The 14,627-nt window shown below is 50.2% G+C and overlaps 1 protein-coding gene across 1 annotated transcript in view; it reads right to left on the bottom strand.

Annotated features, from left to right (window-relative positions):
* LOC138286721 (E3 ubiquitin-protein ligase TRIM38-like) overlaps positions 1-9,778 on the bottom strand; it is a 43,461-nt gene extending 33,683 nt beyond the window's left edge. Inside the window, exons 1-3 of the mRNA XM_069227236.1 lie at positions 9,726-9,778; positions 1,379-1,499; positions 804-875 (exon numbers count right to left, since the gene is read on the bottom strand). Coding sequence (XP_069083337.1) covers positions 804-875; positions 1,379-1,424 — 118 coding nt within the window. The 5' untranslated portion in view covers positions 1,425-1,499; positions 9,726-9,778. The remainder of the gene's footprint in view (positions 1-803; positions 876-1,378; positions 1,500-9,725) is intronic.
* Positions 9,779-14,627: the final 4,849 nt, after the last annotated feature.

Below are 14,627 nucleotides of genomic sequence, written 5' to 3'. Positions count from 1 at the left end.
CGCGCCATTCTTAGCGTAGCTCACAGATGCACTGCAAAGCTTTTAGGGTCCTGCCTGGGTCTACCACAAAGCCCTCTGGTGCACTCCTCCTTTGTCGCCCTAATGATTGATAGTGGCTCTGCTGTAGCTTTGGAATCTCACTCCTTGCAGCGGGCTGGATCATTCACCACTGCTCCTCCTTGCCTTTCACATACGCCCTCCCTGGCTTCCCTGCTCCTTCAATGAGTGGCAGCCGAAGAACACAGCTAACATGGACACATAGGTACTTACTTGGGGACCTTCCTTGCCAGTTGCTGTGCCCTGCCTCGCAGTGTAGTATCCTCAGCCAGTAACAACAGACAAGTTCATTCAGGGTGTTAATTCATGCCAAGAGAATACTACTTCAAAGTGGAACCCTCCAAGAATTGCCTCTCTTTACCAAACACTGTAGCTCCTGCACCACCCCTAGACCCCTGTCCTGGACTTCTGGGGTCCCCCCAAGCTCATGCAACCATGCATGCCTGCAGCGTTACAGCAAAAGGCTCCTGTGCTTTGCAGCTAGACTGCTCTTTATGAGTTTCATACACATGCATATGCTGGTGGGGAAGTGGTTGGAGGGATGTGCATAGACTCCCTCCTGCCCCATGAGATGGGTTCTGTAGAATGGGAATGTGAAGATGATGGCCTTGTTAATAAGGACAGATGTGCTTCTGGGTTGTGAAAATGTGTACAAAATGTCAGACTCCCAATGGACATTCGCTAATGCTGTGCTTGCAAGAAGTGTGCAAGTTTAAGAAGAGATAAGCATTATCTCTTAACATTACCTGAGACTTCACAGCGACGACCCAGACATGTGCAGTTCTGCCCACCACGCGGATCCGCTCCAATATGTCCCACTGCAGAAGATGACAAGGGGGAACAGACAGAAGGGAGATATATTTAGCTGATACCAGAGGAAGGGAGAACCATTGAGGAATAAATATCAGTGACTATTTCCAATCCATTGGAAGATACATGCAAAGAAGTCACAGAAAGACATTAGGAAACAAGCTGACGAAGATCCAGAAAACATGTGACCAGACAGGGTAATGTTTCAGCTTTGCAAACAGCGACAATACAGAAAAGTATCATGTGTCCAGGCAACAGTAGGTGCCTAAGTAACACACTGCATCCAATAAACAGTCTCTGAGATTCTAATCCCATATCTACAATCTTTATGGATCTACAACTGTCTAGTAATGTGCCTGTATGGTGGTGCCCCCTCCTTAAGAAATATATGTCCCAAGCCCTTGAGAGCACTGGTGGCTTCAGGGTTTGCAGTCAATCACCCTCTAACATGTCCAATGTACTCTGAGGTCACAGTGATGTGTAAACACTACATCCCCTGGAGGATACTTACGGACAGAGAACAACACGATGGAAACCAGCACCATGACTGCAACCATGACCAAAAACCTGAAGAAACCTCTTCAAGAGGTGGTCAGCGAGGTGTGAGAGAAGAGGAGGATATCTGGTGGAGGCTGCAAGAGAAAAAGAAATTACCAGAGAAGCTGAATGAGGTGACTGTCAGGAAGGTCACAAGAGAAGAGAGGGGATTATCAGGGAGGCTGCAGGAGAAGACATCATCTGAGGGAAGAGCATACCTTTTTTTTGCTCAAACTATTTATTTTTATTTTTAAGCAACCAAGCAAAAAGCAGTAGGATACAAACATGCACATGAGATGGAAGGGAGTGTCTGCCTTAACAATTAGCAACATATGTTCTGATATCCAATGTGATGCACTGTTCTAACTGCAGGTTCCTCACTAGAAACTTTTACGAGCTTCCTCACACAGGTAGGTGGCATTGCAATGACTTTATTCCATCTGCATGTAGCAAATGGAGTCGCATATCAGAGCCATCCATGCATGTTACATCAGTTCCTTTCTTTCTCGGCCTTCGATCCATATCCAGAGCACCGCCCCATGTTTTCTCAAAGGTTTGACGAGATTGTTTCTTTAAAAAATTATCAACCAGTGTACAAAGGAACTACCGTCCCTCCAAAAACTACAGGATTTAAACCATGCTGTGACTGTTGCAAGTGGATGTCTGTGACAGACCAGCAGATCTGTGGGCCTTTGTTGTTTGGGCTCAGGACACAACTCCAGATCGTGTGAGGAAAGCGCCCTCATGAATCTGAAGGCAGTTCCAGAACATGAAGTAAAGAGTATGTTGCGGAACACCGGAAGGAAATGTGCAAGTCCCGCTCCTGGTTGAAGTCGAGAGTGTGGACCCATTCTTAGGCAATAGCGCACCCCTGTTCCTGCAACAGGTTCTTGTTGCAGTCCAAGTCATTAGCGAAGTCCAAACCAAAGTCAAAGAGGAAGCACAAGAAAACCAAGCAGGGCTCATCTGTATCCCACTATTCCCTATCTCCGGTGAAGTCGGGAGGGCATCAGCGTGCCACTTTGTCTCACTCCAGATCTACTGAGGAGCCGCTTACACAGTTGGTCTCGATGCGCCCCAATTACCATGGGTTATCAGTGACAAATCAAGGCCTTTAGCGAGGCCATGGCCTCTTCTGGTTCCCTCTCGCACTCCTACAGGTCCCAAGGATCTGCAGGGGCCTCCTGTTGGTCTACTGTCAGCGGATCTGTCCTCCGCACAGTCTATGTTTCTTGAACCCACTTCGGGTTCTGCATCGCTTTCGATGCCAACTTCCACTCTGATGCAGAGGAGGAACTCTACTGAAACTAGAGCCTGACTCCGATCTCAACTCGTCTTGATCTCAACAGAAGTTATGTTCTAAATCGACTTTGACACATCCTGTCCCCATTCATTCAGATTCAGGTATAAGACTGCCTCTGACAAGGAGCCGCCCTCAGGTGCTCCACCAACATTTTGGCTCCAACTCTGATGAGAGTAAGCCAGCTTTCGTGGATATGAATGGAGATGATGGGGATGACGTGCCCCCACCTTATGATGACAGCAATCTCAACATAGACTTGCAGATCAGCAGGTTTGATACTTCCCCTGATACTTGGTTGATTTCCCCCTGGACCTCTCAGGGAGCAAAGTGCTTTCTTTACTGTTGTGACCAGAAGTGCAGCGGAGGTTCTGGTCCTACAACCCATTTCTGTGGAGGTAAAAACGAATGTACTCACAGAGGTGGCACAGCCTGGCAGCCTTCCTCAGAGCCTTTGCTACCATTCAAGTGAAGTCCTTAGTGACACACTGATGGGTACTTGGGCGAAGCCTTGTTCTTAATAGAGAGGGGACAGACAGGCTGTCAGGCACCACAGACCAGCACCATGTGATTAGTGGTTCAATTTCCACCAGCAAGGTGAACCCCAGTTCATTCCCCATGACCCCTCCATCCCTCCGGACAGACAGTCAAAGAGAATTAAGGCATTCAGGAAACAGATGTCCTCATTGGCCAGGCTTGCCCTGAAGTCCGTCAATGCCAATGACTACTTGGCCAATATACTCATGTTCTCTGGGATATGGTAGGTGAGGTCTTTCCAGCAATCCATGAAGACTTGCGGGCCTACCTGGCTCAAGCCATTCAGGATGGACAAGATGGGGCTAAAATACATCATTAGGACTGGCCTAGATACTGCTGATTGATTGAGTCAGGAAACCAGCACCAGTGTATACCTCCATCGCCATGGTTGGATGAGCTCTATGGGCTTCTCTGGAGATACTGAGGTGTCCCTTAAGGATATGTTTACAGGTTTCACCTGTTTGTTGAGAAGGCAGATTGAACCCTGGAAAGCTTTAGAGATTGTTAAGCCACAGTCATTCCTTGAGCTTATGGGCCATTCACATCATCCTGAAGGTCTTCCTACCATCCATCAAAAGAATGCTTGCACAGGTACTCACGGACAACACCATCACCATGTGGCACTGCTACAAGTGCGGCCGTTTGGGGTCCTGGCTTCTGTGCAAAGAGGCTATTTTCCTCTGAACGTGGACCCTGGATTTGGCTGGAATGCCCGGGCATTTCCAGCTAGAGTGGAACACAGGACACCTATACCTCTTTCCACCTGTACCACTCCTGCCCAGAGCTATGAAGAAGATAAGGAACAATCAGGCCCAAGTCCTCAAGGGGCTCCAAACTGGGTCAGGAGAATGTGGGACAGGGAACTTCAGGGAACAAGCATCTGTTCCCCGATGAAGCTTCCCTTTGGGAGTATGTCTGTTGCAGCAGCAGGATTCTGCACCAGGCCTATACAATCTACACTTCCACACATGGAGATTGAGAGGTGGCAGTTGACTGCATTCAGTCTTTCTCATGAGGTTGTGGATGATATCCTTCCTGCACGGCGTCCCTCTAATAAGTCAATTTACACCTGTGTAGGAAAGTACCATCTTGCTTGGCATGTTACCCCCATTTTTACTTGTGTGTCAGTTTGTTTTTGCCTGTCTCACTGGGATCCTGCTAGCCAGGACCCCAGTGCTCATAGTTTGTGGCCTGAACATGTTCCCTGTGTGGGGCCTAACTGTGTCACTGAGGCTCTGCTAACCAGAACCTCAGCGCTTATGTTCTCTCTGTCTTCAAAATTGTCACTGCAGGCTAGTGACCATTTTTACCAATTCTGATTGGCACACTGGAACACCCGTATATTTCCCTAGTATATGGTACCTTGGTACCCAGGGTATTGGGGTTCCAGGAGATCCCTATGGGCTGCAGAATTTCTTTTACCACCCATATGGAGCTCAGACAGTTCTTACACAGGACTGCCACTGCAGCCTGAGTGAAATAACGTCCACGTTATTTCACAGCAATTTTACACTGCACTTAAGTAACTTATAAGTCACCTATATGTCTAACCCTCACTTAGTGAAGGTTAGGTGCAAAGTTACTAAGTCTGAGGGCACCCTGGCACTAGCCAAGGTGCCCCCACATTGTTCAGGGCAATTTCTCCGTACTTTGTGAGTGCGGGGATACCATTACACGTGTGCACTACATATAGGTCAATACCTATATGTAGCTTCACAATGGTAACTCCGAATATGGCCATGTAACATGTCTAAAATCATGGAATTGTCCCCCCATGCCAAATCTGGTATTGGGGTACCAATCCCATGCATCCCAGGGGCTCCAGCATGGACCCCGGGTAGTGCCAAACCAGCTCTTTGGGGTTTTCACTGCAGCTACCGCTTCTGCCAACCCACAGACAGGGTTCTGCCCTCCTGGGGTCTGGGCAGCCCAGTCCCAGGAAGGCAGAACAAAGGATTTCCTCTGAGAGAGGGTGTTACACCCTCTCCCTTTGGAAATAGGTGTTAAGGGCTGGGGAGGAGTAGCCTCCCCCAGCCTTTGGAAATGCTTTGAAGGGCACAGATGGTGCCCTCCTTGCATAAGCCAGTCTACACCGTTTCAGGGATTCCCCAACCCCTGCTCTGGCGCGAAACTAGACAAAGGAAAGGGGAGTGACCACTCCCCTGTCCATCACCACCCCAGGGGTGGTGCCCAGAGCTCCTCCAGTGTGTCCCAGACCTCTGCCATCTTGACTGTAGAGGTGTGAGGGCACAATGGAGATCTCTGAGTGGCCAGTGCCAGCAGGTGACATCAGAGACCCCTCCTGATAGGTGCTTACCTGACTAGGTGGCCAATCCTCCTATGAGGGCTACTTTGGGTCTCTCCTGTGGGCTTCTCGTCAGGTAATGAATGGAACAGCTCACCAGAGTTCCTCTGCATCTCCCTCTTCGACTTCTGCCAAGGATTGACCGCTGACTGCTCCAGAACGCCTGCAAAACTACAACAAAGTAGCAAGAAGACTACCAGCAACATTGTAGTGCCTAATCCTGCTGGCTCTCTCGACTGTTTCCTGGTGGTGCATGCTCTGGGGGCTGTCTGCCTTCACCCTGCACTAGAAGCCAAGAAGATATCTTGTGGGGGTCAACGGAATCTTCCCCCTGCTACCGCAAGCACCAAACTTCTGTCTGCTTCACTGGTCCTCTGGGTCCCCTTTCATTGTGACGAGCGTGGTCCCTGAAACACAGGAGCTGGATCTAAGTGACCCCGACACTCCAGTGGTCCATCTGTCCAAATTTGGTGGAGGTAAGTCCTTGCCTCCCCACACCAGACAGTAATCCTGTGTACTGCGTGAACTGCAGCTGCTAGGGCTTCTGTGCACTTTTGCAAGGAATCCTTCGTGCACAGCACGGCCCAGGTACCCAGCACTCCGTCCTGCATTGCCCAACTCGCTGAGTTGACCACCGGCTTCGTGGGACCCTCCTTTGTACTGTTGAGACGACCGCCGTGCTCAGTTTTTTTGAACCTGTGTTCAAGTTCTCCTGTGGGTGCTGCCTGCTTCGCCATGGGCTCTCTGTGTTGCTGAGCGCCCCCTCTGTCTCCTCCAAGGGGCGACCTCCTGGTCCTTCCTGGGCCCCGGCAGCACCCATTTTCTTCAACCGCAACCTTTGCAGCTAGCAAGGCTTGTTTGCGGTCTTTCTGCGTGGAAACAACTCTGCAACCTTCAGCACGCTGTGGGACATCTTCTTTGCAAAGGAGAAGTTCCTGGCATCTTCTGTTGTTGCAGAATCTTCAGCTTCTTCCACCCAGAGGCAGCCATTTTGCACCTTCATCCGGGGTTTAGTGGGCTCCTGCCCCCCCTTGGACACTTTCGTGACTCTTGGTCTTGGTCCCCTTCCTTTACAGGTCCTCAGGTCCAGGAATGCGTCTTCAGTGCTTTGCAGTCTGTTGTGGTCTTTGCAGAATCTCCTATCACGACTTTAGTGTGTTTCTGGGGAAGTAGGGTCACTTTACTCCTACTTTTCAAGGTCTTGGGGTGGGGTATCTTGGACACCCTTGGTGTTTTCTTACACTCCCAACAACCCTCTACACACTACACTTGGCCTGGGGTCCCTAAGTGGTTCACATTCTACTTTCTTAGTATATGGTTTGTGTTGCCCCTAGGCTTATTGCATCCTATTGTATTCTACAGTGTTTGCACTACCTTTCTAACTGTTTACTTACCTGATTTTGGTTTGTCTGTATATTTTGGGTATTTTACTTACCTCCTAAGGGAGTATGGGCCAGATGTAGGTAGAAAGCAATTAGCGAGTTGCAATTTGCGAGTCCTTCCGACTCGCAAATTGCAACTCGCAATTTGCTATGCAGAAAGGTGTCTCAGACACCTTCTGCGACTCGCTATGGGGTCGCAAAGACCCACCTCATTAATATTAATGAGGTGGGTCGCAGTTTGCGACCCCATAGCGAGTCTGGGCACTCATGGGGATGGTGGCCTGCTGGAGACAGCAGACCACCATGTCCGTGACTGCTTTTAAATAAAGCAGTTTTTTTTTTTCTATCTGCAGCCCATTTCCCTTAAAGGAAAACGAGCTGCACATAGAAAAAAATACCGAAACCTTTTGTTTCGTTTTTTTTTCAGAGTAGGCAGTGGTCCATTGTACCACTGCCTGCTCTGAAAAAATAATTCTGTGATCATTCACACAGGGGAAGGGGTCCCATGGGGCCCCCTTCCCGTTTGCGAATGAGTTACCATCCACTTCAAGTGGATGGTAACTGCGAGTTGATTTGCCACCGCTTTTGCGGTGGCAAATCAACTTACATCGCGTCACCCCTTCCTATTTGCGAGTGGGAAACACATTTTGCGAGTCTGTTCCGACTCGCAAAATGTGTTTCTGCATCGCGCGCGGGCATTAGCGCCTCGCAAGCAGCGGTTTTCGCCGTTTGCGAGGCGCTAATGCCTTGCTACATCTGGCCCTATATCCTCTTAGATATCTTTGGCACATTGTCACTAAAATAAAGTACCTTTATTTTTAGTAACTCTGAGTATTGTCTTTCTTATGATATAGTAGGAGCTTTGCATGTCTCCTAGTTCGGCCTAAGCTGCTCTGCTATAGCTACCTCTATCAGCCTAAGCTGTTAGAACACTACTAATCTACTAATAAGGAAAACAAGGTGGCACAAGGTGTAAGTACCATCAGGTACCCACTATAAGCCAGGCCAGCCTCCTACACTCCCTCCTCTGCACAGACAGACAGACAGGGGCTCCTCCCTCCTCTGCGCAGACAGACAGACATGAGCTCCTCCCTCCTCTGCACAGACGGACAGACATGGGCTCCTCCCTCCTCTGCACAGACAGACAGATAGAGGCTCCTTCCTCCTCTGCACAGACAGACGGACATGGGCTCCTTCCACCTCTGCACAGACGGACAGACAGGGGCTCGTCGCTCCTCTGAACAGCCAGACCGACAGGGGCTCCTTCCTCCGCTGCACAGATGGACAGACAGGAGCTCCTCCCTCCTCTGCACAGATAGGCAGAAAGGGGTTCCTCCCTCCTCTGCACTGACGGACAGACATGGGCTCCTCCCTCCTCTGCACAGACAGACAGACATGGGCTCCTCCTTCCTCTGCACAGACAGACAGGGGCTCTTCCTTCCTCTGCACAGATAGGCAGACAGGGGCTCCTCCCTCCTCTGCACAGACAGAGAGGGGCGCTTACCTCTCCTGCATAAACAGACAGACAGGGGCTTCTCAGTCCTTTGCACATACAGACAGACATGCTCTCCTCCCTCTTCTGCACAGACAGGAGCACCTCCCTCCTCTTCACAGATGGGCAGACAGGGGCTTCTCCCTCCTCTGCACTGATGGACATACAGAGGCTCCTCCCTCCTCTGGACAGACACACAGACAGGGCCTCCTCCCTCCTCTGCACAGATGGGCAGACAGGGGCTCCTCCCTCCTCCGTACTGTCGGATAGACATGGGCTTCTCCCTCCTCTGCACAGACAGGGGCTCCTACCTCCTCTGCACAGATAGGCAGACAAACAGGGGCTCCTTCCTCCTCTGCACATACGGACAGACAGGGGCTCCTCCCTCCTCTGCACAGACAGGGGCTCCTTCCTCCTCTGCACAGACAGACAGGCAGGGGCTCCTCTCTCCTCTGCACAGACAGACAGGGGCTCCTTCCTCCTCTGCACAGACAGACAGACAGACAGGGGCTCCTCCCTCCTCTGCACAGACGGACAGACATGGGCTCCTTCCTCCTCTGCACAGACAGGCAGACAGGGGCTCCCTGCTCCACTGCACAGACGGACAGACATGGGCTCCTTCCACCTGTGCACAGACGGACTGACAGGGGCTCGTCCCTCCTCTGCACAGATGGACAGACAGGGGCTCCTTCCTCCTCTGCACAGACAGACAGACAGGGGCTCCTCCCTCCTCTGCACAGACAGATAGACAGGGGCTCCTTTCTCCTCTGCAAAGACAGACAGACATGGGCTCCTCCCTCCTCTGCACAGACAGACAGAAATGGGCTCCTCCCTCCTCTGCACAGACAAACAGGGGCCTTATTCCTCCTCTGAACAGACGGATACCTGGGCTCCTCCCTCCTCTGCACAGACGGACAGACAGGGGCTCCTTCCTCCTCTGCACAGATGGACAGACAGGGGCTCCTTCCTCCTCTGCACAGACAGACAGGGGCTCCTCCCTCCTCTGCACAGACAGACAAACAGGGGCTCCTTCCTCCTCTGCACAAACGGACAGACAGAGGCTCCTCCCTCCTCTGCACAGACAGACAGGCAGGGGCTCCTCTCTCCTCTGCACAGACAGACAGACAGGGGCTCCTTCCTCCTCTGCACAGACAGACAGACATGGGCTCCTCGCTCCTCTGCACAGACAGACAGGGGCTCCTCCCTCCTCTGCACAGACAGACAGGGGCTCCTTCCTCCTCTGCACAGACAGACAGACAGGGGCTCCTCCCTCCTCTGCAAAGACGGACAGACAGGGGCTCTTACCTCTCCTGCAGAAGACTGGGCACAGAGTTTGCATTTGTTGTTTCTGCTATCTCTGCCTCCTTTGACCCGGAAAAGGAAACACCTCTTTAGTACACTGTACATCCATCAGCTGGGAACTCCATCTTCTGGTTATTAGTTTGAACAACCTCCAGTCGCTGTCACTTCTGTTCACTTTGGGCTGTTACCCAGAGCTCGACCTTTGAGGAGCTGCCACCAGAACCAGGAAAGAATTATTCCAGAGGTGTTCTAGGCACTAGATTCAAGACCAGGAGTATCACAAAATCAGTGCTTTAACTGTGCAAGTACTATCGGGTACTTGCAAGTCTTCAATTTGAAAGGGAGAGTACCTGGACTTCGCTGCAATGCTGCAACATTTTCAATGGGAGAGTGCTGCACTCCTCAGCATTGCTGCAATACTTTCAGTGGGAGATTACCTACCCTTCTTAACATTGCTGCAATACCTTCAGTGGGAGAGTACCAGCACTTCTCAACACTGCTGCAATACTTTCAATGAGGAGTACCGTCACTCTGGAACACTGCTGCAGTATTTTCAGTGGGAGAGTGTAGGAGGCTGGCCTGGCTTGTAGTGGGTACCAAAGGTACTTACATCTTATACCAGGTCCAGTTATCCCTTATTAGTGAAATTTAGTCAGTGTCTAGAAGCCAGACTGTCTATAGGTAGCTATAGGCAGAGCAGCCAAAGCTGAACTAGGAGACATGCAAAGCTTGCAATACCACTTGTAGGAGGCTCGCCTGGTTTGTAGTGGGTACCAAAGGTACTTACATCTTATACCAGGTCCAGTTATCCCTTATTAGTGAAATGTGGGCAGTGTTCTAGCAGCTTAGGCTGATAGAGGTAGCTATATCAGAGCAGCTTAGGCTGAACTAGGAGACATGCAAAGCTCCTACTATACCACTATAGTTACACAATAAAAGACAATACTCAGTGTTACCAAAAATAAAGGTACTTTATCTTAGTGACTAAACTATAGTGACTAATTTGGAAGTGGAGAGAGCATAAGCACTGACGTTCTGGTTAGCAGAACTTCAGTGACACAGTTAAGCACTACTGACAACACACACATAGGCCACAAACTATGAGCACTGGGGTCCTGACCAGCAGGATCCCAGTGAGACAGGCAAAACACACTGACATATATGGTTTTCAATATCAGCACTGGGGTCCTGGCTAGCAGGATCCCCATGACACAGTAAAAACACACAGACACACACTCACAAACAGACCAAAAGTGGGAGTAACCATGCTAGAAAGAGGCTACTTTCTCACAGTCCCCGCACTCATGGAGTCTGCAGAATTGGTCCTGGACAACGTGGGGGCAACTATGTTACTGTAAGGGTGCCCTCACACACAGTAACTTTGCACCTAGTCTTTAGTAAATGAAGGTTAGACATATGGGTGACTTATAAGTTACCTGGTGCAGTAACAAATTGCTGTGAAATAGTGTGTGCACTATTTCACTCAGGCTGCAGTGGCAGTCCTGAAGAAAGGTTTGTATGAGCTCCTTATGGGTGGCGATGGAAATGCTGCAGCCCATAAGGATCTCCTGGAACCCTAATGCCGTGGGCACCTAGGTACCATATACTAGGGACTTATAAGTGGGGTCCAGTGTGCCAATTGGAATTGCAATATGAAGTCACTAAACTATAGTGACAAATTTTGTAAGTAGAGAGAGCATAAGCACTGGAGTTCTGGTTAGCAGAACTTTAGTGACACAGTCAAGCATACTGACAACACAAATAGGCCACAAACTATGAGCACTGGGGTCCTGGCTAGCAGGATCCCCGTGACACAGTAAAAACACACAGACACACACTCACAAACAGACCAAAAGTGGGGGTAACCATGCTAGAAAGAGGCTACTTTCTCACAGTCCCCGCACTCATGGAGTCTGCAGAATTGGCCCTGGACAACGTGGGGGCAACTATGTTACTGTAAGGGTGCCCTCACACACAGTAACTTTGCACCTAGTCTTCAGTAAATGAAGGTTAGACATATGGGTGACTTATAAGTTACCTGGTGCAGTAACAAATTGCTGTGAAATAGTGTGTGCACTATTTCACTGAGGCTGCAGTGGCAGTCCTGAAGAAAGGTTTGTATGAGCTCCTTATGGGTGGCAAAGGAAATGCTGCAGCCCATAAGGATCTCCTGGAACCCTAATGCCGTGGGCACCTAGGTACCATATACTAGGGGCTCATAAGTGGGGTCCAGTGTGCCAATTGGAATTGCAATATGAAGTCACTAAACTATAGTGACAAATTTTGTAAGTAGAGAGAGCATAAGCACTGGAGTTCTGGTTAGCAGACCTTCAGTGACACAGCCAAGCATACTGCCAGCACAAATAGGCCACAAACTATGAGCACTGGGGTCCTCGCTAGCAGGATCCCAGTGAGACGGGCAAAACATACTGACAAACTGGTAGAATTTGGGGGTAACATGCCAAGAAAGATGGTACTTTGATACACAATCCCCCCCACCCCATCAAACGAGGGACAATAAGGCTAACCTTGCCCAGATGAGTGTTCATTGTCTAAGTGGAAATATCTGGAGAGTCCATCTGCATTGGAGTGGTTTCTCCCAGGTCAATGTTCCACTGTAAAGTCCATCCCCTGTAGGGAAATGGACTGCCTCAACAATTTAGGGGTTTCTCCTTTCATCTGTTTTAACCATAAGAGAGTTTTGTGATCTGTCTGGACGATGAAGTGAGTCCCAGATACGTATGGTCTCAACTTCTTCAGGGTCCAGACCACAGGAAAGGCCTCCCTCTCTATGGCTGACCAACACTTTTCTCTAGGTGTCAACCTCCTACTGATAAAAGCAACAGGTTGATCCTGGCCCTCTGAGTTCAGTTGTGCTAGCACTGCCCCAACCCCCAGTTCAGATGTGTCTGTCTGGACAATTACATTTTTAGAGTAATTTGGACTTTTTAGGACAGGTGCAGTACACAGAGCCTGCTTAAGCTCCTTAAAAGCTCTTTGACAGCTGGCTGTCCAAAATACCTTTTTAGGCATCTTTTTAGAGGTGAGGTCACTAAGAGGGGCAACAATGAAGCCATACTTCTTAATGGACCTCCTGTAATACCCAGTGAGACCAAGAAAGGCTCTAACCTGGGTTTGAGTAGTAGTGGAAGCCCAGTATAAAATAGGCTGTTTTTTTCCTGTGTAGTGGGTCAAACTGTTCTCCACCTTCCAGGTGGCCCAGATAAAACACTTTCCCATGCCCTGTCTGGCATTTGGAAGCCTTGCTAGTGAGGCCTTCCTTTTGCAGGGCCTCCAAAACGTTACGTATGTGGAACAGGTGGTCATCCCAGGTGGATCTAAATACAGCAATATCATCTAAGTATGCTGTACTGAAAGCTTCCAGACCTTGAAGGACTGTATTCAACAGCCTCTGGAAAGTGGCAGGTGCATTTTTCAGACCAAAGGGCATAACTGTAACTTGATAATGCCCTCCAATGGTTGAAAATGCAGTTTTTGGCTTAGCATCCTCTGATCATTTGATCTGCCAATACCCTGCAGTCAAATCAAAGGTGCTGAGATACTTGACAGAGGCCAGTGTATCTATGAGCTCATCTGCTGTTTGTGTTACAGTATTGATCCCTCTATAGTCCACACAAAACCACATTTCTCTCTTCCCTTCTTTGCTATGCTATGAGGTTTGGGGACAAGCACCACTGGGCTGGCCCAGGGGCTATCTGAGTGCTCAATAACAATTAGGTCTAACATTTTCTAAACCTCAGATTTAATACAGTCTCTGACATGATCAAGCTGTCTATATATCTTACTTTTGACAGGCAAACTGTCTCCAGAATCACACCAAGTAGTGGTACCAGGTGTGAGTGAAAAGAGTTCAGAAAATTGGCCTAGTAAATTCTTAAAGTCCTCCTATGCTCTGCTGTGAGGCAGTCTGTAAGTACAATTCCTTCCACTAACCAATCAGCTTCAGTGTTGGAGAAGACGTCAGGGAGAGGGTCACTGTCTTCTTCCTGCCCCTCATCTGTGGCCATGAGTAGGGGAAAATCTGCCCTATCATAGTAGGGTTTAAGGTGGCTGACATGAAGTACCCTAAGGGGACTTCTGCCAGTGCCAATGTCCACCAAATAGGTGACCTCACCCGTTTTCTCCACCATAAGATGTGGTCCACTCCATTTGTCCTGGAGTGCTCTTGGTGCCACAGGCTCCAAAACCTACACCTTCAGTCCTGGGTGGTACTCAGTCAGGACGGCCTTCTGGTTATGCCATTGCTTTTGAAGCTCTTGGCTGGCCTGAAGGTTTTTAGTGGTCTTTTTCATATACTCAGCCATCTTTGATCTTAGGCCAAGTACATAATACACATTGGCCCTCATTCTGACCCTGGCGGTTCTCTACCGCCAGGGCCAACGGGGGCGGGAGCACCGCCGACAGGCCGGCGGTGCTCCCTTGGTCATTCTGACCGCGGTGCTTTGGCCGCGGTCAGAACGGGAAAACCGGCGGTCTCCCGCCGGTTTTCCACTGACCCTTAGAATCCTCCAAGGCGGCGCAGCTCGCTGCGCCGCCGAGGGGATTCTGACCCCCCCTACCGCCATCCTGTTCATGGCGGGAAAGCCGCCATGAACAGGATGGCGGTAGGGGGGGTCGCGGGGCCCCTGGGGGCCCCTGCCGTGCCCATGCCCATGGCATGGGCACGGCAGGGGCCCCCTAACAGGGCCCAACTAGGCTTTTCAGTGTCTGCGATGCAGACACTGAAAAGCGCGACGGGTGCTGCTGCACCCGTCGCACGCCTTCCACTCCGCCGGCTCGATTCCGAGCCGGCTTCCTTGTGGAAGGCGCTTTCCCGCTGGGCCGGCGGGCGATCTGAATCAGATCGCCCGCCGGCCCAGCGGGAAAGTCAGAATACCCCTTGCG

The sequence above is a fragment of the Pleurodeles waltl genome, chromosome 3_2 (genome assembly GCF_031143425.1).
Source record: "Pleurodeles waltl isolate 20211129_DDA chromosome 3_2, aPleWal1.hap1.20221129, whole genome shotgun sequence".
NCBI lineage: Eukaryota > Metazoa > Chordata > Amphibia > Caudata > Salamandridae > Pleurodeles > Pleurodeles waltl.
This window is presented reverse-complemented; position numbering and strand designations above follow the sequence as displayed.